We start from the raw sequence: 26401 nt of genomic DNA, 5'->3' as shown, positions 1-26401 counted from the left end.
ACTTCAAAACGTATCACTCCCTCTATTCCCTTCCCCATGTGAGTGTGTGTTCTCCTTTATTTTTTGAGTAGAAAGTCTTCGTGTGGGTCCCTCACATGGACATGACTGTAGGACGCGCATTGGGGCGGCCATGAATGGCCAAGGGCCTCAATCATGTGTGATCGGGCTCATCTGTCACATAACATGAATTGACTCATGCTTTGGATCAGGATCCTCTGCAGTATCGGCAGAGCGGGCGGTGCACATCCGACCGCACAGCAGAGGCCAGGTGGCACATGTGGAACACATGGCCTCTGCTGTGTCGGATGTGCACTGCCGCCCGCCGGTCCTGCAAAGGATTTTAATACCTTTTGAAGCCGTTTTATGGCTCACGTACCAAAGTTAGACATCCAATACAGCCGTGGAGATGTGCACAATAGTACTCGCTGTAAAATATTGGAGACACTATTTTATACTAAACAAAGTACAAGCGCTAGAGTTAGGAGTGGATTCTACGTGGAAGAACTTTTTTTTTTTTTTTTTTTATGAAAGTGTAATCACACAAACCACACACCAATCCCAAAAGGTTAACCATGTAGAAGAACTTGCTTTGTGATTTTGGCATGCTAACCGTTGTATATGGTTGGGTTCTCACTTGTTGCCGTTGTTTGCATCATTTGCTTGTTCAAATCCTTATCAATAATTCCACCAAAAAAAAAAAATCCTTGCCAATAAGTTGGCGTGGTGGGGAAGAATTCCCTCCCTACTTCAATAGAAAATGGAGCATCGTCATTTCAGTCAATCCTTTACAACTATCTTTCTCCCTTAGGATGATACCTGAGAATTGCGTAGATTGAAAGACGGAATGATTGAGGAAGAATAGAGAATGATGGGCCCTTTCACTTGGGGAACATTGTTAGAGAACAATGTCAAGGAGAATTTTTTTTCCTATCCTGTTCCCTACCCAGTAGAGTGGTCTAGTTCCTCTCATAGGGAGTTGGAAATGATGTTTTAACCTCACTCGAGCAGTGTGTTCGGGTAAGGGGTGTCGTCATTTCCTGCCCCCTATGAGAGGAATTGGACCACTGTACCGGGCAGGGAATAGGAGACGATAATGATCCATGTCAAGGACAGGGGGAGAACCTTCCGTTGGTTACGTACTTATACCCTTCCTGTATTTCATCTTAAGATGGTTTCACGTGGAGACGAAAAGACTGATAGTCTCTTTTTCTTTTGAAATTTGGTTTATCTTGTTTCTATTAATTTATGGTAATAAAGAATGCCACCTGGTCGCGGAGCACACGCCGCCCAGACGGTCAGACCCAAGGGCATGTGAAATGACCAGGGATGTGACTATGCAACCCTGAGTCTGGGCACAGGGGACTGCACGACCGTGTAGCATTCTTCTTTCTCCCTAATTTATAATAAGACCTAACCCATGGGCCATACTAAACTAGGCCCAGTCAAAATTGGTAGAGCCCGGTCATGAGTTAAGCCGAACCTTGGGCCCGGATCTTTATCGCCCCTAGTACTACTGGGGGTGCTGTACGCATCGTGCGATGCAGCACCGCCCATGTGTGCACGGTGGGGCCCACTGTGCATACATGGCAGTGTTACGCCGCACGATGCGCACAGCACCCCCAATAGTACTAGGGGAGATAATTTTCCCTTGGGCCCCCCACTCATGCCCCAAATAATTCTATTAGTAATTAGAAAGGAATGGATTTACTCAACTTTCATAGGCCAAAATCTTATCTACAAATAGGAAAACCCCGCTCACACGGCCCAAAAATATGTTACTCACACAGCCCAAGTATATGTTTTTTTTTTTTTTTTGGTAAAAACAGCCCAAGTATTCTGTTATATGACAGTTTTATTGATACAAATTTTATGAATATGTTATCTACATCATCATTTGTCAAACATTATGGATAGTGTTGGATGTCTTTGCACTGAATAACTTTTAAGATGCATTTCCCACCATCTTTCGGTGCTTAAAGCATTCTTTTTTTTTGTTTTCTTGGTAGAAGTGCTTAAAGAATTCAATAAATAAATAAGTTATTATTAAATTAAAACATGTGACCAAGACTCAAAAGGATGGCAAAACCACTTAAATCTAGCCCAAACTTAGCTGCAAAAACTTATCAGAACTAGCCCAATATACCAATTTACAAAATTTCACTGTAAAATCAAATGGGGACCGCAACCTAGTGCAATATTAGGAGAGTGTGGCATTATACACCACATGGTAGGTTTAGTGGGCCCACAAATGTAGTGACAGAAGTCCCACTCTTTCCTACTTAAATACCAAGTTTTAGTCCAATCAGTCCTACTATATGTGTTAAAATGAAGTAAAAGAAACCAGTGGTGGGGGTTCTCTCCATGCATGGTCCACCTTTGCAGGCATTGTAAAAACCTATTTCCACTGGAAAAACTTTGAGTAATTATATATCATTAGAAAAAACGAGTACAAATATCCAAAAGAAAAGTGTGGGCCATGTAATTTAATTGAAGGTGCAACTGGAAAAACTTTGAGTAATTATATATCATTAGAAAAAAACGAATACAAATATCCAAAAGAAAAGTGTGGGCCATGTAATTTAATTGAAGGTGCAACTTCTCGCCACCAAAGTAAGGAAAAAATTCTCTCCAACTCCAATTCCAACTCCAACTCCAACTCCTTTCCAATCACCATCCAATACGTGGGGAGGATTTGGACACGCATCCCCAGGTGTTAGGATGCACATTCACATTGTCCCCCCATCCATTGGATGGTTGAACGTTGTAGAAGAATGGAGAGGATCCGGATCCCCAAAATGGTGAATTGAGAAATAATAGTCTTCTTTTAATTGTCTTTTGTCTTATTCATAAAAGGTTTTTCTTTTTTGATAAATATTCACAAAAGTTATTTATTATAGCGTAAAAAGAATTTTTTAAAAATAAAAATAAATTAATATAATATTTATTTGAAATGACATGATTTAACCTTGTTAAAGAAAAAAAAAGTAATATCTTAAAGGGCAAAAAAAGTAAGGTTATAGACATAAGGGTATCAATTTTGAGTCAAAATCGAATCGGATTTGAATTGACCCACCCACTAGCGGAAAATTATCGCTCCCAGTACTGGGGGCGGTGCTGTGCGCATCGTGCGGTGCAGCACCGCCCATGTGTGCACGGTGGGGCCGGGTGGTGCTGCGCCACACGATGTGCACAACACCCCCTAGTACTGGGGGCGATAAGGATCCCCCAATAACTTACTAGTCCAGTTCTTTATCTAATAGGAACCAATGGAACCCGAACAAATTCACGTCCTATCCATATATATTATATTGTTCTTAAGACTTAAACCCTTTATTTTTTTAGACTTTCATTTTGATTGGTACCACTTGCCTCATATGTTATTTTACCAAATATTTGACTATTAATTTAAAGGTCCATTTGAGAAAGCTAACTTAAGAATATACCTTAAAATAGTCTTAATCTATGAGGGTGGTAGTGTTCTTACTTATTAGTTGAATACAAAACCAGAGTTAATATGAACTAGTTTTGTGATTTGAAAAAAAAAAAACTGATAGTGGATTGCATATCACATGTGAATGGAATTAGTATCTTATTGTAATATTATGTAGCATGTTTTAGATAATTTTTTTTTGAAACTTCTAGGAATAATCGATCCATCCATTTAATTAATGGTCCTAGATCTCAAGTTTTGAACCAATTAATTTATTGATCCGGTGTAAATCTACCTTTTACCTATTTCTCACAGAAGAACTAAAGAAGAAGAAGAAAACAGCTTTCATGCTATATTCACAATCCAGATGAGAGAAGATTGGGAAATGGACAATCTTGATCTATTTGTGGCAAATTAATTGTCACGAAAAACTGTGATCACTATCTTGCACCATATGCTGGCCGCAATCGACCCGCTTTGAAGGGTCTCAGCTCAATCGACATCTTTTACTGCCACCTACCCCTACTTTCTTGTGCGCTCCATACACAGCAAGGCGTGCAAAGACCGCTTTACCCCTGCCCGAGTACCTTGCCTGAGCGGGGTAAGGCGGTCTTTGAGCGCCTCACTGTGTGTAGGTCGCACATAGAACAGTAGAGCTGTAAATGGATAACCGAAAATCCGAATTCGATCTGCATCTATATCCGTTTAGGAGCATCCGTATTCGATTAGAGTTATCCAAAAAAAAATCCGAATATTCCGATAAAAATTTGAATCCGAATACTTAATTAGAAAAAATTAAGTAAATAACGACCTTGAGGATTTTTGAAGATTCAACAGGTTCTAGAATACATGGAAAAGAGAATCATGATCTAAAACTATGGATTGAGAATGAATTGTATCCACTAAGGGGAGGAAGGTTTGGGTTACACAAAGCAAAGGTATAAATGGATGGTCGAAAATCCAAATTCGATCCGCATCTGAATTCATCCGAATCTGTTTAGCGATATCCATATTCGACTAAAAAATATCCGAATCCGATTACATCCGATCCGTATCCGAGCCGAATTTGATCCGTTTAGAATTTGATCCGTTTAGAGGATCCGGCCTCTCGGCTCGGCCAGCTTCACCCCACAACTGCACAAGTACAACCTACCTTAATCCTCCGTGTCAGTTTTCCAACCCAACCCAGTCTCTCGGTAGCAGAGGCGTTATCAACCGCCCGTTTAAGATGACGACGAACGTTCTCAATCCTTCGCTGCTTTTCTCCGTCGGCAACGTCTCTTCCTCTCCTGATTTCAAATTTCCCGCCACGTCACGAGGAAGAAGCTCTGTTCCGTTTAAATCTGGCTCCAAACTCTTCAAAGCCTCCTCCTCTTTCACTACCCACAACGACGAGGATTCCAGTACGTTATCTAGAAACAAATTTTAAGGCTCCTCTAAAGAAATTAAGGTTGTCACTTGGTTTCTCTACTTAATCGATTATATGGTTCGAATTGCAGGAGGAAATGACTTCGGTGCATTGCATAGAAGGGAAGGACTTATTTTCATGGTTGCGCTGCCAGTCCTTCTTCCACTTGGTGGATTAACACATGGGCTTAATGTTAATGCAGCAGAGTAAGTCTAAAAGCATGCTTTGTTATTTGTGGCTTAATTTGATTTTAGATGGATTATTATGGTGAATTGGTGACTCAATCACCTATCAGAGGTTGTGGGAATGTGTTTTCACAGCCAGTACTCAACTGTCATAATCTCTGGTTTTAAATATTTCTGGGTGGAGTAAGTATTCCTTTTGCTCAGTGGGTGTTAAACGGTGATCGCCAGTGAATCTCTCATCATACGAGAAGGGGTGAGGAAGGTAGTTTCCAAGGGCAAAGCTGCTGGTGTGCTTCGTCTGGCCTTTCACGATGCTGGAACCTTTGATATGGATGATATTTCAGGTACTTCCCCATAGTAAACCCTACTTGGAATTTTTTTTTTGCTTTGATGATACTTTTATGTGATGATGTTTACAAGTTTGAGTTGATTTGTCACATTCACAGTGTGGGGTTTGGGAAGCTACGTTATGTTGTATCAGTTCTTAAGTTCTCATAGGAAACTACCAGTTTTCGCAGAATTATTGTGGTTTTGTGAACTTGATCAATTTTAAGATGATTATTTGGTCAATTGATTAGTTGCGATACAACTGTGTGCCCGTCTTGATAAAAATCAATAATTGTCTTATACTTATCATAAATTTTGTCATTTAGATGGACTATTTGAATAGATATGTTGTAAATATCACGCTGTATAATATCTTTTGTCAGTTATACAATATTTATCTTGAAGTGGATTGTTTAGGACCTGTATTTAACAATCCAGGTCCAAATGGAACTTTTGTGTTTTGCAAACACGATTATGTATCAATATGTGCTATAGCATCCTATATACGTATCCTAATTCACACCCCAGGTAGCTATTGTGAATTTCTGTTCATTGATACTGATTGTACTTAGAGAGCAGACCTCGGCACAACGGTAAGATTGCTCCATTGCGACCTAGTGGTTGTGGGTTTGAGTCGGGAAACAGCTTCTCCATGAAGTGGGGGTAAGGCTGTGGGCATTACGACCTTCCCCAGACCCCGCAGTGGCGGGAGGCTCGTGCACTGGGTACGTCCTTTTTATATTGATTGTATTTTTATTGCATCAAAGGCGTTTTCTTTGTGGGTATAAAACACTGGCATAAAAAGCATTTTTAGCTTGTACTTTCTAAGTTCTTCAAATATCATGTTCCATATTTTGTATTGATTTTTCCCATCGAAATGCTAATGGATGGCCTTATTTCTGAATTGCAACAAGTTAATCCCAAAAGCCAAGACATAAAGGTATCATTTTTCATTTGTCTATGATAGTATCAAATTTTCCCTGTGATGCTGGCTTATTGATATAAAATTGTACATATATACAAAATGGCCAACCACCTCCTAGAAATTTATTGTAGATTTTTCATCGACCATATGAGTCTCGGTAATTAAATCTTAAACTATGACAGATTTGCATATGCTGAATTTGCCGAAATTAAAAGAGACATATATGCCCATTCATTCTGAAGTACTGTTCTTCAAGATTGGCAAAAACAAAGCTTTTAATATTTGAAATGAACTATCGCATATTTCATTGCTTTCCTCTTTGGTAAATTCACTGTGCGTTATTCTTCTTCTTGCAGGTGGTATGAATGGTTCCATAGTTTACGAACTTGATAGACCTGAAAATTCAGGTCTTAAAAAATCTGTTAAGGCATGCTCTCTCTCTCTCTCTTCAATAAAACCGCATAAGCAATAGCAGCACTCATCACTATCTTCTTTTTCTGTCTATGACTGGAGTTCGTTCAAAAGTGCATAAGATGAGCCTGAGCCAAGGCTATGTCCGAAGCGACCAAGCCCTTGGCTTTCATGGAGAATGTTTTCTTGCTTTGCAGGCATACATTGTCCCGTGTGCATCAATGTTCATGTCCAGTCATTTATTTAGTATTGGGAATGAGGGGGAGGGCTCGTATAGGGACTTTGCTTTGAGTGGTCCACTTCTCATCTCAACCCCGATTGATCCATAGGACTTGCTTCTAAGTGTGTGCCCAAGCCCGTATTTGATTGCCACAATTCCACAGCTTCGTAAAGAATCGATCTATTTAAACCATGATCGTGAGCAAGAGTATAAATATACTCTTGAAAGTAAAGTGGATATAGGAAATCTTGTTGTCCGAGATCTATCTATTTCTAAATATTCTTCCCTCCGGCCGTTTTCCACAGATTGGTTGAAAAGAGAGCTCCGCTTCCTACTCCAATCTCTGAGCAAGAAGAACCTGGTCAAAGTGTCCCATGGGCATCTCCAACTCCACTTTTTAGCTACAGAAACCAAGGTTCTATCAAGAGTTTTGACCCTCCATACTGGGCTGTCTAGTGATACTAGTGGCAAGAATCCCCTATTGTGACTATTCGAGCACTTGTTACTGATTGTCTTTTTTCTTTTTTGGCTGACATTTTCTGAACTACCTGGAAGTCATTCTAGTAAAGTGAGCCCATCAATAATAGGAGAACTCATCTAATACATGGATGCTCAGTGCTCACTTGATTAAAGCAGTCAAGTGATAATGCCCAACAAAGGATAAGCATGTGTAGGTGTGCAATTTGGGCTGGATTTGGTTGGGCAATTGATGGATTTATAATAGGGCCAAGCCTGAAGCGTGTGTGATGCACTTCAAATTTAGGCCCAAATTTCTCATGGGCTGGCCAACCTTGCACCATATGCAACTTCACCCTCATGGCGAAGTTCAGATTATGTGCATTTGCATGCATTCTACATCCATACATATTATGGACTTCTTGCGTATGCATACATATTTCATACATATTACATATGCATGCATATTTCTTGTTAGCCATGATACTTCAACTCCTTTCTAAATATTGTTCATTGGGGAAATCCAGCTTGATCAATCTTTTATGTGATTTCCACCGGCTAACCTTCAGTGAATGCATGTTGTTAGATTCTAGAGAAAGCAAAGAGTGAAGTGGGCATAATTCAACCAGGTTATTATGTCTAAAATTTTCCTTTGCAGGTTTATATCTTTAAAATGTTATTGCCAAGCTAACACACTGTAGCTGAATCTTCATTAGTATCTTGGGCGGACATGATTGCCGTTGGTGGTGCAGAAGCAATTTCGATTTGTGGAGGTCCTATTATTCCTGTTCAGTCAGGCAGACTAGATTCAATGTAAATGCAAGTTATATACCTTAATTATCAAATAAACTTTTAAATCAGAGGTTTAAAACTGGAGACCAGACCCCAGCTTGAATCAAGCTCAAGTTAACTTGTGCCCAATTTCCGGATGGAGAAATCTGTGGTTTTAGTTCAGTCTATGATTTAGCCATTTGAAAAATGGCTGCTTGCTAACTCTCAGTCTTACTAAGATAGGTTATGCCATGTAGGGTGCCTGATCCAGAAGGGAAACTTCCTCAAGAATCTTTGGATGCTTCTGGTCTCAAGCAATGCTTTTTAAGAAAAGGATTTTCGTAAGTTCTTTTTTTTCTGAAATCATATCTTATTCATATACCAGCTATTTATCGATTTCCTGTCTCATTTTCCTATAGAACTTGCTTTTCTTGTTTGGAAAATTAAAATACCTGGTTAGATATTTTTTTTAAAATTTTTTATTTCAATTAAAATCTTGGTAGGAAAGATACGTGATCCAGAACTAACCTGGAACCAGGAAAATTTCATTGGGAGATTAGCTTGCAATAGGATCGTAGGTATAGGAATGAGAACCAGAAATGAATAAAATTTAATAATTTAGTAAAATTGTCCGCTTATCAAAAAAAAAAAATCCTGATTGGTCAGAAACTACAGTCGAATGTTTAGTTTATCAGAAGAATATGTCTGCAAAGTTTGACTGAATTCTAACGGTCAGATTTCAAGTTATGGAACAATCCTACTTCACCCATGAAAGTTCTATAATTGCAGAACTGATTGATAAGTTTTAGGAGTTCAAACATTTCAAAACTGAGTTTAAAAAGATATCCATACAAGAATATTAGCAGTAAATTGTAATCAGAAATATCAAAGTATTCAAGTTTGAATTTAGCAGAATCTTATATCAATTATCAACTAGGAATTCAGAAATCAAATAGAAATCCAGGTTTGGAACAGAAACTCAATCCACAATTAGATAGGCAAATTGATAGCATATATTAGCAGGATTTAATCAAAATCTGTTCAGTCACAACTCACAAACTAGGAACTGAGTTTCTTGCAGAATAGTAGAATCGCAGGATGTAAAATTAAAATTACTCACCTGAGATTTGATAGAGAATAGATAGAAGAGGCATAGGAAAAACCAGATTAGGAATCCACCCAATCTGCAACTTGGAATCGACCAGGTTCGCTACTGAATCCACAATAGCTAATTAATCCACAGGAGTATGGTCTGAAATCCATAGAAGCAGAACTGAAATAGAGCTTCATATTAATAGGGATTCAAATTATTATATTTTTTTTTTTTTTGGGGGGGGGGGGGGGGGAGAGGGGGCTGTAGCCCTTTACATGTATTTACAACTTTGTCCTTAGTCCTCTAATCCAATCAGAAAATGGTGAAGAAATCAATTCTGAGTAGACAGGGAGAATAAAATAACTCAACACTCTTCAATCGACCATCTAAGGAAGAGGTCTAAACTGACTTGGAAACTTTAAATAATATATGAAAAAGGTATGTCTGTTTGTAACCAAGAAGGAGCAGCGGGTGGCAGAGGGCAGAGACAAGGTTCTAAATTCTCGGTTTTGAGGCCGGTTTCGGCCAGCCCCGAAACCGAGATATGCCATGTTTCGACCATATCTCGGTCAAAACCTGGTACTTTCTCCAGGCCAATTCGAAACCTTGGTTATGAGGCCCCAAAGTTTATTTTTTTGCCCTGATTTTTGCTGTGCTGCCTATTTTGGACATTTTGAACCCAATCCATGCATTAGCTTCGCATAAAGAACGCTCAAAATGGTACTTGTGGTTTTGACCCAAGTTTGAAAGCTTTGTGCTAACTTTTCCAACAAATCCAAGATTGCTTTAATCTGATTTATATTGAAGGAGTTATGTCCGGTTAAACTTTATGTGGTGTATGTGAATGTTGTCAAAATCACTCTCAATGAAAATATTTTTTTAGATATCAAAACAAAAGTTAATTTTGCAGCTCTTTTGGTTTTTAGTCATGTTTTATCGTAATAAGATTTATTGAATTTTTAGATTTGAGAAAAACCCCAACATTAGAAAGTTGAAAATTTCACCTACCGCCGTAGATCCAGTTTTTGTTCTTGAACCGGTGGGTTGACTTTTATCCTTTTGGAATTTGATTTTCTAACTATTTTTATTCGATTCAAATGGGGGTTATTTTCTTATTTATGAATAATATCTTAAGTAAATGAAATAACAAATGATAGTTGACATAAACAAGGTGGTTCAACCAGGTTCATATCGAAACTCCTAGGTTTCATCAAGTTTCGATGGGGATAAGTGAATTTATATAGCTGGTTCAGGTCGAAACTTGCGAAATTACCGAAATGTGGCTGAAACTTGTTGAAATCTGTTACAATGTGATATTGCATTAAGGTTTCGTCTTGGTTTCTTGCGAAACCGAGATATCTCAGTCGAAACTGAGATTTAGAACCAGAGGCAGAGGCAGAGGCAGTGGTGGAGCATGCACGCAGCATGGTAGCAACCCAGACAACAGCGGAGGCAGAGGATGCAGCCCGACCTCAGCTTTTGAATCTACTTCTTCTGCACTAACACTCGCAGACTCTTCAGCTTTTACCAATATAACAGTCTCAGAAGCATCCGGACCACCCGGAGTTGATGAATTCTTACTGGCTCCTTGCTGATCGTATATTTCATTAGGAGGAGCTTCATCCATTACTTCCTCATAGTCCCAACCACGAGTCTTTACACAAAAAATTAGCTATATTTTTTTTCATAAACTCAGCTCCAGCACTAGAATTCTAGCTTAATGGTCGCTTCCAATAACATCGCAGACTAACAATAACACAATCAGATTCAGATGAATCAATTCCAACTCATCAATCCTTTCCTACAAGTTTCCGAACTCCATACTCTCAATTCCTTTATAACAGTTCTAATAGATCAAGGTCAACATGACCAACTGAAATATCAAAATAAATTATGATCGTCAGTGCCCTCTGCCTGTTCCCAATGGCTGCACCCATCGTTCCCCTGGTGCCCCCCACCATGATCTCCTGCCGCCCCCCTGTCCGTGAGCTTCATTGTTGTCCATCCCCGCTGCTTCCTGCTGTGCAAATCCACCACTACTGTAGCCACGGCCACCACTGCAGTAACCACCCCTCTACTTCCCCTGTTCACACTGCCCTCCATACCCTCTAAGTTGTGTCTGAGTGAGACAGACTGGTTTATTGAGATTTTTGGGGTGTCTTCATGTGTATTGGCATGGCAGATGTCTCGTGGCTGCTTGAGTTTCACGGAAAAAAAGATCAGATCCGGAGGTTGGGTGGGCTTGGAAATGAGCAGAAATAGAGGGGACTGGGAAGGGTCCAATTCTGAGACAAAGAGAGGAGGGGAGTGGTGGAGAAGGGTGAGAAAATTACAAAAAGGGGCGCTGTTCTCTGTGCCGCAGCGCAGCCTGCTCCCAGGCACATGGGGGTGGGTGCAATGACCACCCTGCCCCCCTGCACTGGCTGCCCATGTGCCTGGGCGCAGGCTGCACTGCGGCACAGAGAACATTCTCCTTTACAAAAATTACCTCACTAAAAGAGATTCTAAGTGTAAGTGATGTGGCCAAAGGTAAAGAAGAGGTTACAAGAGTATGTTGTAACCAGGTTGGTTACTTACAGATTTTCCCATAAAAAAAAGGGGGGGATGTTGGGGGTGGAATATAATAATCGTAATCCAGCTTGGCTAAATATAACTATTACAATAAAAAAATAATGAAAATAAGTTGCTAAACTAACTCCCTCGATTTGGACTGCTTACTAGGCTAATCTGATAAGATAAGATTCCAGGTGTGGACTGGAAATGAGAACTGGAAGGAAACTGGAATGGTTCAACAAATCTGGATGCTGAAGTGGTCCAGTCGATTGTACTAGTTTCTTTGTCCAGTTCTGGTCCAATTCTGACCCAGCCAGCAGCCCAAGACCTGCTGGTCTGTTGCTGGTTTGTGGTTCTTCCCCTTTTGTTCTTTTGAACTGCATCATCAAGTTTTACAAGTTTTCAAGTTTTCAGAGTCAACCTTCATATCTGTACACTGCTACGGTTGGTCCTCTTAGACTCTGGTCATTTCCATATAAATAAAAAGAAAGTGCTGGGATAAAATGGTTAGTGCACTAACCATTTTATTAAAGAACTTCCGTCCTACTTTAAATTCACTAGAAAATACGCAGAACAGGAATCAGCCAGTAAATTTAAGTTGGTTATTTAAGTTCCAATTGCATTTACCTCTAACCTTGACATCCAATTTCATTAAAAAATTGTAGGTTGTCGTAGTGCTCAATTCTCAACCCTAGTATTTTAATGGGAAGATTTTGGCTGAGTCATCTTGTTTTCATATTTATTTCTCCTTTGTTAATTTCATAATTATTATGTTTGCTGTAACTGGGTTTGTCACGTCGCATTACAACAGGGGACTAGTTTTAATTGATTAAGTATGTACTGGTCCATCTATTGAGCAATATTGAACTGTTGTTTTCTGTAGCTAATTTTAATCATAAAATGTCTATTCTATTTTCTCTTTCAGTGATATAATGTCTTAGTGTAGCTGCACCTTTTCTTCCTATTTTTTTCTCCTCCCTTTTTGAAGAGTTTGCTCCAACCCCTCACAAGCTCTAAATTTATTTATGGAATTAACTGCAGAATGCCACTTAAATCTCCTAATTTGAGAAGAAATATAACAAGCAATGGACCATAATCGACCTAATAATGTGTACAACAGTACAGTGCTATAGACAATTAGCTGAGATTTTCCTGATATCCTGGGCTATCCTTTTTCCTCTTACTTTCATTTTTCATTTTCCATTACTTACTTTTCTTATCCCATTTCTTCATTTTAATCTGCATTCCTCTTCATTCGTCTTACTTTATTTTTGAAAGGATCCATGTAGCCAACCCCATTTAGTTGGGATGAAGCTGAGTTGTTGTTGTAGTACAGTGGTATAGACGTTAATGAGAGTCGACATACTACTGGCATAGGTTTTGTGTCTCAAGCATGTCTTTCAATTCTTTAAATTTCTTGATGTCTTCTTTCAACCAAGAGCATGATAATCAAATTCTTCTTTGGCAGCACCCAAGAACTGGTTGCATTATCCGGAGCACATACTCTTGGAAGTAAAGGTTTTGGGAATCCTACTGTTTTCGATAATTCGTACTTCAAAATACTTCTGGAAAAGCCATGGTTGTCTTCAGGTGAATGATCTGCTGATGGATTAATTAATTAGCTCATCCTGGTTGCTTGACTTGCTTTACAAACTCCTTCAAACCTAAAGAAAATGAGAGGCTTCTGGTTAACTATCCACACTCTATTTGCCAGTGGTTTCGGGACCCTGCATGTGATTAGTGCAGGTCTTGTAATGCTTCTTGTGATTGCCTTATATAAAAATAACGAAGCATTAGAGGAAAAAATTACAACCCAAGCATATTTAATCTAATCTTACTCAATTAACATAATGCAATCTTGACCTAAGAGCTGGTGATGGATCTACCTGAGAGGTTGCCTCGTCATGGGACAAATAAGGTCTGGGGCCTGTGCCCTTTTACCCTTACTGAGCGTCAAAGCCTTAACTAATAACCTTCTTTTATTTACCACATAACCCCAAAGCAACAGACTGTTCAACCAGATAGATATCAGATATCTGGTGGTGTTTCTGATTAGCGTGATAGATGGTGGCAATGAGAGTATGAGACCATTGGCCTCAGGAACTGGCTTTATTGTAAAAGTATTTTGGATCTCTCCAAATCTGACTGAAGGAAAAGAGTTTCTGGTAATGTGATAGTAATGGCGCAAAACTAATAGAATCTCCAAATCTCACAATAACAGTGAATTTTTATATTACATGTATTTTGGGTTGGAAACGTTAAATCTAACTAAAGATGAAAGGGGTGGAAAGATGCAAGTTATACTGCTTGTGGGAAGAACGAAGCACGTGGCAGAAGATGGATCAATTGGCACAAAGGATTGCCCAGATGTGGTATTGAGAAGGAAATCAAATTTTATTAGAACAATGGCTGTAATTTCTTGTAGTAACTCTTGTGGTAAATTTATATAAAGATTACATGCATGGAGATAAGGATTCTAATCCTTAATAATCTTTCCTAATAAAGTCAATCTAATCCTAACTCATTGAATTGTTATTGTATATCTGATCTGCACTTTAAAACATCTCTTATCATTCTCTGAATAAAGACCATGGGAAAATTGTTGATTAGATGGTTTGAATTATTCATTCAGGTTTTTGGGTGAGAATACTGGTAGCTACATCCTATATGCTGGCCAAGTACTTCTTCATGAATCCCTATACTGATACAGCTTAAGCTTGCCTGGCTTGGAGTGATGCAAACTCAGACTCAACTGTCATGTTTTGAATACATAAAGTTTACTGTGTATTTGATCACTCTCAGTGTGCTTTCCCTAGTTTTTTGTAATATGAAATCAGAATCTCTTATTCTCAAGTTCATTATTCATTCCTTTCATTTGTATTGTTTCTGTTCACTTCTAATTCTCATTATAATTCCATGCAGCTGGTATGTCAAGTATGATTGGGCTTCCCACAGATCATGCACTCGCTGAGGATAACGAATGCTTAAGGTTTCTTCAGTGCCTCTTTAACCTTTAACCAGATTTTTTACATTTCAATGAGTGTTTGGAACATGGTAAAATACATCACGGGCACAACCACAAACTGCAATACAAACCTGAAATGGACAGTGGCTGGCAAATGCGTGAGGCCTAATTTATCCGAGGATTCTGTCGTTTCTCTTTGACTATTCTTTTAGGACTAATTTTTACTTCACCGGAGGGTGGAGTAGAGAAATTTTTTCTCCACTGGTTATGCGGCCATGCGATTGGATTCCTGTGTCATCATTAAACTCCCATACCTTATTGTACAGGGTTGAAAATACCTTTTCCCATGCTAATCCAATGGGTTAGATGTCCTCAGATGTAGAGATTCCATTTTCACCATGGATGTAGAGAAACTTGGTCCATTCTTTTACATCAATGTACTTCATTCTGTCTCTGGAATCCATTCCTTTGCTTGCTGAACATGAGATGAATTCCTTTCATGTGCAGGTGGATTACAGAATATGCAGAAAGCCAAAATAGATTCTTTGATGATTTCAGGGATGCCTATATTAAACTTGTCAATTCTGGAGCAAGATGGAAATATGTGTAAGAACTCATACAAATGTAACATAAAGAAGTCAATTCTTTCTAATGTTTGATGAAGGTGTGATTGTGCAATCCTACTCTTCAGTGCAAATTTTGACTTACTAAATCATTCAAGTCATCCAAACCCCATCAACCAGATTGTGGTTTCAGTAGGCCACAGCTATTTGATAATTGACAACAACGACCTTATCAGATGATTTGATCCATCCAACTTGTAGGGTTTTCAGGCCGTTGGCTGATCCAAGAGGTGGCCAATTACTCTGACCATTTCCATCGATGTGTATGGCTTGATTGGACAATTTTATGATGACGGGTAATGGGTGTCACTTTTTCTGCAACTTTCTGCCTGGTCTGACCTTTTCCTTTTGGCTGTGCTTTGCCTGGATATTTGGTGGTTGTAGGCTTATAGCCAGGGTACAATAGGCCCAATTGGGCTGGGTTTTTTGAAAACTCAGGCCCAACCCAGGGCTACTAAGACTCAACCCAAGCCTGGCCCAGCCTGATCCTTAGCTGGATTGAGATATTTCAGCCCAGGCCCCGCCCTGCTGGGTTCAGGGAGGGCCAGGCTTGGCCCAATTTTAGCATTAGATCATTTGGTTAGTCTAATAATAACCAACTTTCTATTTTTTTTGGGAGGTAGATACCAAGGAGAGTGAACTCATGACCTTTTAATTGTAAAGTGTTGGTCCTTGCCAAGTATCCCCTTAGATAATAACAAACTTTGAAATATAAACCATCTTTCCCTCTTATTTGTAGACTATCATTCCCTTGGATTTGTTGGATACTTGGCTTTAAATATTAACAACCTAATTCCTAATCAAATTATATATACAGGGTTAGATTGGGTTGGGGTCAACCCAAGCCCGGCCTGGCCCTAGTTTGGGCCTAGGAATCTCAACCCTGGGCCGCCCTTCGGGCTGAAAACCCCAACCCATGCTTTTCTGGGTTTAAGGCGGGTTTTGGGCATGCTTGGGCTCATCGGGCCAAACTTGTACCCTTAATTGGAGCAGTTGGTAATGAAGATTGACGAGTGAATTATAAAATTGGGCATCCAAAAAGTTTATTCGCATGGATCAAGATTAAGAAAGAGATGTTCCACCACAATATTGGATTGGAGTTCGGTTCCTCTGCAGGTACATGCGAGAGGCAATCACCCATCTTATTCTTGCCATTTACAAGGGGAGGAGGGGTATTTATGAAAACAAAATAAACATATGACTGGCTCTGTAATGAAAGTTCACCTGCACGTACGTGATCCATTCAGAGGTGTTTTGGTTTCAACTTGTCTGTAGGGCTGAATTCCCTTTCAGCCATAGTGGAGAATGACTCCTTTGAGCCACCAAATCTGACCTTTCCATTGAACTGGGGAAGTGTATTCTTCATTTCGTTCAATAGGGACTGAGAAAAATGATGCAATTCATTGTCGAGGAGTTCAATCTAGGGTCACATCACCCTAGACGAAAAAAATTCTCTCTTTCACCTTAGAGGTTTAGATGGGAAAAACTTTCTCAGGGAATGAATGATCTTTGGAATCAACAAATTACGTTTCTATTTTCATCCAAAAATAACATTTTGGGACAATCTTTGTTGTTTCTTCTTGATTCCATTTCCCCCTACTATTGTTTTCACCATAGATAACCGGATTGGTGAATTGGTCGATTCGGATCAGAAACGATTGTGATTGGTCTCGATTTTTGTCAATCCAATACAGTTGATTCATGCCCAAAAAACCCTTGAATTATTTTTGTTTTTGAATCTGAGAGCCGATTCTAAGGTTCTTGGGACCAATTTTGACCCATTTGATCAGATCCAAATGACCATTGCGTCTTTTAAAAGCCCTAAAGGAATGGGCAAGTGAATCTCACTGGTTGGTTCGTAAATGTGTCCAGTACCTGTACTTCAGTTTGGTGTCAGTATTAAACCACAGGTATGCATAAGGAGGAGAACAGGAAAATTTTTTGCTGCAACACAGGGAATGTTCCCTACTAGGAGGCTAGAAGCCAAGGAAATGAAATAATTAACTTCTCCTTTGAGTTCATAAATACCCTCTTAGGCATGCTTATCGTATCGTCTAGTATCGGTTTTGCTAGTCACTGATACCGGTACCGTATCGATAGCATGGTATGGACAAGGGGTAAAATGGTTAGAAAACTCAATTTTAAAGGAGATTCAGGGGTAATTTTGTTTGTTACAATCGATCCAGGACAATACTGTATCAGTATCGTATCGGTTTTGCAGGTTATTGATACCCGTTCCAACACCATGCACTAAAACCATGCTCTTAGGTTTTAGTGTTACCCTTTTTTAAAATACCCTTTAAGATCACATTTCCTTGGGTGCCAACCTTGTAGCAGCAAAATTTCGTCCAGGATAACATGCTTGAGGATACGAGTTGTCATCCCTTGGTAATGTATGAACACGTACAAATCGTATTAAATTTTAGGGAAAAAGAATGAACTTTGTCCGGGACTGTGGCCTATGCCAGTGCTCTCATGTGTCTCTCTCTTTCCTCCCTCTATGAGAAGACATCATTATCCCTTCGTTTGGGAGAAGAGATAAATAGACACACGGACTGCTAGCATGGATCGCATTCTCCAACAGAGAACCATTTCCCTAAATTTTTTACGGAAAAAAACATATATCGCCGTGTTGTGTTCTCCTGTGCCCACATATAAGGGAGCAAAATGACCACCCCACCCCTCCTGTTAGATGCCCCTGTGTGCTCCCTCATTGACACCCATGCCGGTGCAACTTGACCGGGCAACAAATCCTTCCCCATTTTTAATAAACTGAGTTTTAAGACTCATTGCAGGTTAACTTTTAATCTGTTATGAGGTATATGTGAAGCATTAAGCGATAGAATAGTTTCTTTGCTTCTAACAATGAAGTCTAACTCCATCAAACTTGCAACGTAATCTACACACACATGACACATGACCCCCAATGGATTTGAGTGGCTCACTAAGGTGTGATATGTCAAATATCCAACCAAAGATGAGAAAAATGGTAATCTTACAATGACTGTGATGTGATGATAGTCCAATCAAATATAAAATAAATTCTATTGGCTCACTAAAGAGATGTGATATGCTTATCTTCCAAATTAAGACATGGCTTAATTATTGAATTAATAAAATCCATAAAAAAAGATATGGGATCAGTCATGTCCATTGAAAATTAGAAACCCTTTAATTTTAGGGTCTCCAATATTTTCTTCTTGAGAAGTAGGGTCATTGTCATGATCGATGTTGATAAGAGGAGGATAAGAGAAGTGTGTTGTGGTTCAGGTGTCCCTCTCATACATATATAGTTCCATCAAGTGGGGTGCGGTACGAAATACTTGCAATCCATTTTGTTGGCCTTTAACTAATGGAGATCATTCCTATTGTTTTAGCACAATTACGATTCTCTTTCTTTTTTTTGTTTTGGGTTTTTTGTCTTTTTGTCTTTTTTTGTTTAAAACTTAGAGCCTGTATTATTGTTAGCATGTTAAATGTTGGACCCATTCTAAGTATGAAATTATGGATGACAAGTACAATCATATTTATCTATTTTTTTCCCCTCCCTTGTCTGTGGAAAGTATATTCATAGTTACCAGATGAACCCTAATATTGGATCTCAAACTGAAAAAAGGGTAAATCCTTTAGTGAGAGTTTTCTTATTGATGTAATCAGTTGCAAGTGATTTTGTGAATTTATTTTATTTTATCTTATTTTATTCTTGAGAATATTTATGCATTATTTTTGTTATGGTCATCTATTCATTATATGTGAATACTTATTAATTTGCTTTCTTATGGTAAATGAGGGTATGTGGTGTATTGACCTCCTTTTATAATTGAGGCCTTTTGAGAATACACACACATTTGTGTACTAGTAGAATCTCATTTTGGATCGAAGGCTTGTGCTAGTGATTTAGGGGCATTTGGATCCAGTCCCAGTGAGCTCTCTTGATTGGTGAACTTCTTAGATGAAGTAGCTATTTCGAGCAATTCTAGTGGACTTTCATGGGAGAAGCACCATGTCCATGTATGGAGCAGTTATAGGATTTATTTCGTTTGAAGCCTGAACCAATTTGGAAATTGGCATGTTGATCACTATTATATGTAATTTTCATACCATATGTTCATACTGTACAATCCAATTGGTGAGGTTACAAGCTCTTTGACGTGTTTGATCTTATATCTTCTTAGATGTGATGATCCACATGATTGGGTGTTTGTAGTCTCATTTGAAAAAAAAACGTTTGCTTAAGGTGCATACTCCATTCAACACTTCTCATTCGTGGCCACATTCTGTTCATCTAATTCTAAAAGTCATTTTAATAAAATGTTTAGGGCAAGGGTTGGGAATGCCACTCACTTTCCGCCAGCTAGCGGCATGCATCAATGGGGATAGCAAGATGGGCTAGGCAAGGCATCATTTCACAAGGGGTGGGAAGAGAATAAAAACACATTGCTAGGCAACCCAACGACGTGCCCAGCCTTTTCCCCATGTTTTAAATCTAGAACTGAAGACATATACTGCTCAATGGGAAATTGTTAGGTTCCCTTTTTTGGTGGGCTAGTATAGTTTTGTCTTTTATAAATTCAATTAGTGAAGTGTTGTACTGTGTTGGAGTAAGTCTATTAGGTCCAATACTGGCAAGTGATCACATATTGGGATATTGGGCTTTATTTGACACACCATAATTAATATGAATATTTATGTATGTGTGTGGATCTGGTTATAATATCCTTTAATGAGAAAGGAGATTTTTACTTCCTTGTAGAGTTGGTCACTACCCTCATTCTATATATTGTCACCATTGGTCCATTAGATGCATATAAAGATCCCTATGAGCGATCAACGAGAAAAAAAGCCACATAGAGTTTGAAAAGTAGAAGAGGGTAGACAAGACCTCTGTTACCAAAAACACGTTTAAAACTAGCTCTGTTTTAAACGTGTTCCAGTTCTTTACCGTTTTAAACACGTTTTGTCATATGTTTTCTAAATATGCGGGAAAAAACAGCAAACGACAAGCATTCGGCATTCCTATTTTAAATGCATTTAAAACACGTTTCGATTTTTTTAACGTTTTTTAAGACCTTGGACTTGTTGAACAATGGCTTAACTGATCATATCTCTCTCTCCTGAACTCTGATCAGCCTGATTCTTTCACCGATGTAAAGATGACTCGAAGGGCTACAATTTTCATGATATCACCTTCAACTCAAGGTTAATGCACGGATACTGAAATTAGAACCATGTATTTCAAATAAAAATTCCTCAATTTATATGAGAATAGTGTTGTTTTTTTTTTTAATTCTATTTTTCTGAAATATAAACGTTTAAAACCGGTACCGTTCGTTTTTCGTTTTTTACCGTTCTCTAGTTTTTCGACTATTTTATTTGATCGTCCATTTGCTATTTTTTACCCCGTTTAAAATCCGTACCGTAAGACTCCATTTTTTATTAATCGTTCCCATTTTTACTAACTATGGACAAGACCAACGACCGTCACAACCAAGAAAGTCTTTTTGTAGACAGTCTTTTTCTGCCATGAATTCTTGTATACCTAATACCCCTATGTTGATTTGCATACTCATACGATCTCCGTATCTTATTAGATGAATGAATATGTCTATCCTATCTTCCACGTGGTAAGTGGATTAACTTAAAGTCCATACTTCATTGAGATGTAGGTTCCAACCTTTGCTAATATGCCAAAATTTGAACCAAACAGGACTTTATGTCTCTATCATATGACAAATAATGTGACCTTCAAACATGGGTTATTCGGGAGTCGTCTAACCCTTTCTTCCTCATTTTCCATCGAGCAACCCCCACTACTCCCTATGATGATCATGTTACAAAACTTCAATTCTGATAATGTTATAATTTCTTTTTTATTTTTTATTTTTTGGTCCTAGCATATTGCATGATTTTTGGGCTTAAGGATTCATTTTCCAGCTTTTTTAAGTGTAGATTTCATGATTTTTAATTTAAAAAAATTAACGTTTAAGGTTTTATTGAGAAAAAGTTAAGATTTATGGTGGTTTTCTGATAAAGTTGCCGATTTTTATAAACTTTGGGGTTTTATTTTTTTGTAGTTTATGGAGTTCTGGTGGAACTCCAATCCTCCAATAATCACTAGAGTTGTATGAAGTGGAAGACTAATTAAAAGGCTAGGACATGACGAAAGAGATAGAAGAAGATGGAAGCGGACCATATAGTTCAGATTGGGCCTACCAAGAGATTTTATTCAACCGAGGCAATCCAAGAGATTTGTTCAAAAATAAAAAATAAAAAACTATGAAATGTTAAACTAAAGTTTGGCGAAAGTTTTTCTATCATCCAGGGTGAAGAGAGAATCTCTTCATCCACGGTGATTTGAAGTTATAATTGAACTCTTAAAATAGTGAAGAGAGAATCTCTTCTAGTAGTGGCTACCCAATAGTACTGTTAATCGATTGATTCGATTTGGTTTTGGTCAGGTTAATAGATCAAATCGAAACCAATCTGGTAAGTCTCCAAACAAATAAAAGGGAATTCAATTGGATTTGATCCAAATTGAATCGATTGGTTTTGAATTCAACTGGACCAGTTCAGGCTGGAAATTGGAACCCCTCCCTTAGCCTTCAATTGTATTGTAGTATATAGATTTGTAGGGCTTATAGTGACAGGCCTCCCGGGTCTCTCAAAGTGGACAAATATTTGCCGTGAAGGTAGGACCCATCGGATTTTTTAAACAGTAACACCACGTGTTGGCTTTAACATTATGAAGCTACGCTGTCGGTGGGCTTTCTTTAATGCTTGCCGAGTCCAAATCTTCTTCAATGAATCGAGTTGCCAATGAGCACAATGGTTAGGCTGATTGGGTGTATATCGAGATGTGTGCCTATGTGTATTCTAATGCACGCACAGCCAGTTCAGTTGTCCAATGGTTTATTGGGAGGATCCTGACTCATCCTTGTCGACATGCATTCACGTGGAATCATCCAAGACTTGACATGTGTCATGTCAAAGCATATTATATATTTCTTAGGAGAATGTTCTTTGTGCCGCAACGCAAGCTGCACCCAAACACATGAGCCTGCTACTCAGGGGGCAGGGTGGTCATTGCACCCACTTCCATGTGCCTGGGCGCAGTCTGCACAAAGAACAACACCCCTTAATTAATTGACCGAAGTGTGACGGGGTGATAGAGAATCGTTTGGTAGAGAACAACAGAATCCTGACATCCCAATCCCAACCCATTTGTTGCAATTTGTATTATGTGGCAAATAAGCATTGCTTGGATTCACTCTGACTCGTTCTAACTCAGTCGAGTATAAGTAAAATTAACATTGAACATAAAATTAATATCGATTGATTCAAAACTAACTCAATTGATTCGCCATCAGTCAGTCAGCCCTCGTGCGACTAGATAGAACTAGAAGTGTAAGTTTGGCTCTATCAACCCGAGCATGCCCTGAGTCCGAATAGAGCCTAGGCTGGATTTTTCAACCCTGAGGGCGGGTTAGGGTTGAAATTTTCAAACCTTGGATCAGGGTCTGGCTGGGCCAAGGTTGAGGCCTCGGCTAAGCCTAACCCGGCCCGGCCTGTGTTTAAGTTATGCTTTACAATTTATTGTTTACATTTTTTAATTTTTGTTTAGTATCTAATTATCTGTTGTTTTTCAAAAAAAGGCTAATTATCTATTGAAAGAAAATATTTACAATTATAAGATCGAGTTAAGTTTTTTAACCCAAAGAAAAGTCTAATATTCAAATTGAGTATGAAACAAACCAATACCAAATCACATGTGTTTGCTTTTTTTTAATGCATAGGATGAAGTAAATGGCAAAAATTAGGGTCAATCAGGGCCAACCTGACCAGCCCGGCCAGATCAGTCAATTAGGGCCAGATTGGGATGGGCTGAGTCTGATAGGGTTGGGCCTGGGCTGAGATATCTCAACCTGACCTAGGGCCGGATTGGACTTGGGTTGAACTAAGAAGACTCAGGGTTTGACTAGGGTCTTAAAAAACCCGGCCCTGTTTCACCCATAAATGGAACCATGGAGTATGCACAATTGGTAAGTATGGGGTGGGACTTGCTTTAGTGCTGCTGGGACAAAACACAAATAGGGTTTTAAGGTTCTTGGCTCATCTTTTGAGTCTGGGTCCGCAGATATGCTAGGAAGTCGACGTGTTTGAGGATTGGGACTGGCCCAAACCCTGTAGGTCTTCTTTTTGGCTTGGTGCGTTTGTTTTTTTGATAGCGTAGGTTTTTTTTTTTTGATAGGGTAGGTCCCAAATTAAGAGAGTTCAACCATGATTTGAGGAATCGGTAGCGGCAGGGACTGGTCCCATATTAGTGGATCAGTACAAACCAAGGATAAAATGATAAAAAATCAATTTTAAATGAACCCAGGGGAAAATCTGTCCAATAATCGGTATTTGACCTGATTCCCAATCCCTTACTTTTACTCGTGACCTCTCAATTGGGAATCAAAACTCCTTTGCTCATTGTTGTGTATATCCGTCATTTCACGGTCTTAAAAATCAGTTAATCTTTTGGGATTGGTGTGTGATTTGTGTGATTACATTTTCATCAAAAAAAGAAAGGGTATGTGGGTTTAGTCCCACATCGGGCGTGTGAGTGTGGTTTGTATTGTGTATATCTGTCATTCTACGATCCTAAAATTCAATTAACCTTTTGGGATTGGTGTGTGGTTTGTGTGATTACACTTTCATAAAAAACAGAAAGGGTGTGTGGGTTTAGTCCCAGATCGGGTGTGTGAGTGTGGTGTGTGTTGTGTATATCCGCCATTCCACGATCCTAAAAGTCATTTAACCTTTTGGAATTGGTGTGCGATTTGTGTGATTACACTTTCATCCAAAAAAAACAAAAACTCCTTTACTCATACTAATTCGTGTCACTCTCAACCCTATGGTTCAAATAGGCAAAATTGGCATCAAGATTGGTTTCCATCGATTCTGATTTTGAATCAGTCTAAATCAATCTGAATCCTTCAGAGATAGGGAAGTTGCCTTGGCCTATCGCAACATTCTGTATAAGTTGGGGGTGACAATTTCCACCCAAAACTATATTATATCCACACACACACAGGGTGCTTTTGAATTCGCAAAGCGATTCTGATCTAATTTAACCAGAATCAACGATGTCGATTCCTAGAACCATACTCAACTCTGTAACCTGCATTATAGTCCTCCATAAATGTCATTTGTTAGGTCATCTGGGGCCCAAACTTTGTTCATAGTCAAGCCCCATTCTTTGCCACTTGAGTGTATTTAGTTTGTACAGTTATAGAGATTGTCTAAATGATACCTCTATAGGTGTTTGAACTTGAAACCTTCTTTCGACTACTGTTTGTCATAGGATTAAAATAGGATTTCTAAAAATAATTTAAAGACAGAACATTCTTTGTGTGTGTGTGGGGGGGGGGGGCATGGCCCCTCCGCGTGCGCACAAGCATGGGGCCAATGGTAGTGAGCGTAGAAATATCTTGGGGGCGAGATTTCCGTCTTTCATATGAGACAGGATGGTCATTTCGCCCCCTATTGTGTCTGGGTGTGGGAGCGGTGGTACACTTCCCCAGTAAGAACTTTTCTCCTAATATAAAAGTAACTTATCATTATGCCTTTATCAAAAATTGTCAATGCATGTATTCCAATTTTTTTGATTGTACATGTTAAATGATAGGATTTATCTTCATTGAAAACAAAAATGTATTATAAATTAGGGCAAGAGTTTTCTTTAGGAGCGTGGCCCTGCATACACACGGGGTCAATGAAAGCACATACGGCAACATCAACAGAGTGATCATTACCGTCTTTCTTGGTGGCGCGGGACGGTCATCCTCCCCCATCCCCCATCCCCCATCCCCAATGTGTTTGAACACAGGGGGTACACTCCCCTAGAGAGAACATTTCTCCCTCAAATTAACAGACACTTTAAGAGGCATGAATAAAAAATTCCCTACAATTTTTTTTTCATTTCTTACAAGAACAACTAAGAACGCTTGCAAACTGCATGTCCCACAAAATGGATTCTCTCAAGGCCTTCATGATTCAAATAACGCCCAGCGTTGAAGGGGATCCCACAACCTGTTAGTTGGCCTAGTAGAAAATGGCTACACCAAGATCAATAATCACCTTTTTATCTTTATTGGTAAGAGCATCGACAACCATTAAAGCACATCAATCACATCGGAGCTTCCTTTGTGGTTTTAACTTTTGTTAACTCCCATGCTTATGGAATTGGATATGAGAATATCCGTAATCTCAGGAGGTTAATGGATTGTTGGGTAATTATTAGTTAAAGGTAGTAACTATTTCTTATTTCCTTATGAATTGTTTTGCGCTGCTCATGTAGAAAATAAGAGTACTTACATGGCAAGGCTTAAATTGTTAAGTAAGGGGGTCCAAGTGGTATATGACACCTAAGGTCTTAAGCTTAACGTACCGATGTGAAATTATTCCCAACACTCTCATGTGTATAGTGGAGTAGCAATGGTAGCCAAAGCTGTATATGTATCCATTTTAATATCATAAATCTTCCTTGATCCCAATGGTCCAAACTGACCAATTGTAACTTGAATAGAACAAACAATTTGGTTTGGCCTTGAGATTCATAACTAGAGAATTAGTGCAACGTATGCTAATCTATCAAAAATGAAGGAAAAGAGACTAATTAATTCAACTTAAGAAAGAATTGAAGTCTTATATAGGAGGGGGTTTGTGAGGGACATATATAATGAAGTTCAGGGTGGTGGAGAGAGGGCACACGATAGGGGTGGTTATGTAGGAGGGGGTTGTAAGTTCTCAGATGAGGGGTTTAGGGCGGTGGAGGGGGTGGTTGTGGTGATTGATGACATTGGTGGTGGTGATGGCATCGACGGTGGTAGTAATGATGAAGTAAAATTATGGTTGGGGTATAATTGAAAATTTAGAAAAATGATACCTCAAACATAATTTTTCAAACGTTGAGTGTCTTAGGTGCAATTTCACCGGTACCCCAAGTATCATTTACCCTTTTTCTTATTTTCTTACAAAGAAAGACATGTA

At 38.9% G+C, this 26401-nt stretch overlaps 1 protein-coding gene and 1 long non-coding RNA gene across 2 annotated transcripts; one reads left to right on the top strand and one right to left on the bottom strand.

Moving 5' to 3' along the window:
* Positions 1 to 4622: 4622 nt before the first annotated feature.
* On the top strand, positions 4623 to 15390 carry LOC122652897 (putative L-ascorbate peroxidase 6). Its single transcript, XM_043846782.1, has 10 exons — positions 4623 to 4833; positions 4930 to 5044; positions 5252 to 5367; positions 6632 to 6702; positions 7949 to 7991; positions 8079 to 8175; positions 8391 to 8474; positions 13248 to 13369; positions 14702 to 14768; positions 15252 to 15390. The coding sequence occupies exons 1-10, from the start codon at positions 4659 to 4661 to the stop codon at positions 15352 to 15354; spliced, it is 993 nt and encodes a 330-aa protein (XP_043702717.1). The 5' UTR covers positions 4623 to 4658; the 3' UTR covers positions 15355 to 15390.
* On the bottom strand, positions 7077 to 24274 carry LOC122652899. The gene is made up of 4 exons (XR_006331668.1): positions 24261 to 24274; positions 21173 to 21177; positions 8887 to 8890; positions 7077 to 7192 (listed from the first exon to the last, which is right to left on the bottom strand). It is a non-coding gene; the product is annotated as an uncharacterized LOC122652899 (long non-coding RNA).
* Between the last annotated feature and the right edge of the window lie 2127 nt (positions 24275 to 26401).

The sequence above is a fragment of the Telopea speciosissima genome, chromosome 2 (assembly GCF_018873765.1).
Source record: "Telopea speciosissima isolate NSW1024214 ecotype Mountain lineage chromosome 2, Tspe_v1, whole genome shotgun sequence".
Taxonomy (NCBI): domain Eukaryota; kingdom Viridiplantae; phylum Streptophyta; class Magnoliopsida; order Proteales; family Proteaceae; genus Telopea; species Telopea speciosissima.
Note: the sequence above shows the minus strand (reverse complement) of the source record. Positions and strands in the feature narration are given on the sequence as shown.

Coding starts and splice junctions, on each gene's coding strand:
- LOC122652897 (XM_043846782.1), top strand. CDS start 4,659: ATGACGACGAACGTTCTCAATCCTTCGCTGCTTTTCTCCGTCGGCAAC. Junction 7,992..8,078: donor AGTGGGCATAATTCAACCAG/GTTATTATGTCT, acceptor AATCTTCATTAG/TATCTTGGGCGGACATGATT. Junction 8,176..8,390: donor TCAGGCAGACTAGATTCAAT/GTAAATGCAAGT, acceptor TATGCCATGTAG/GGTGCCTGATCCAGAAGGGA.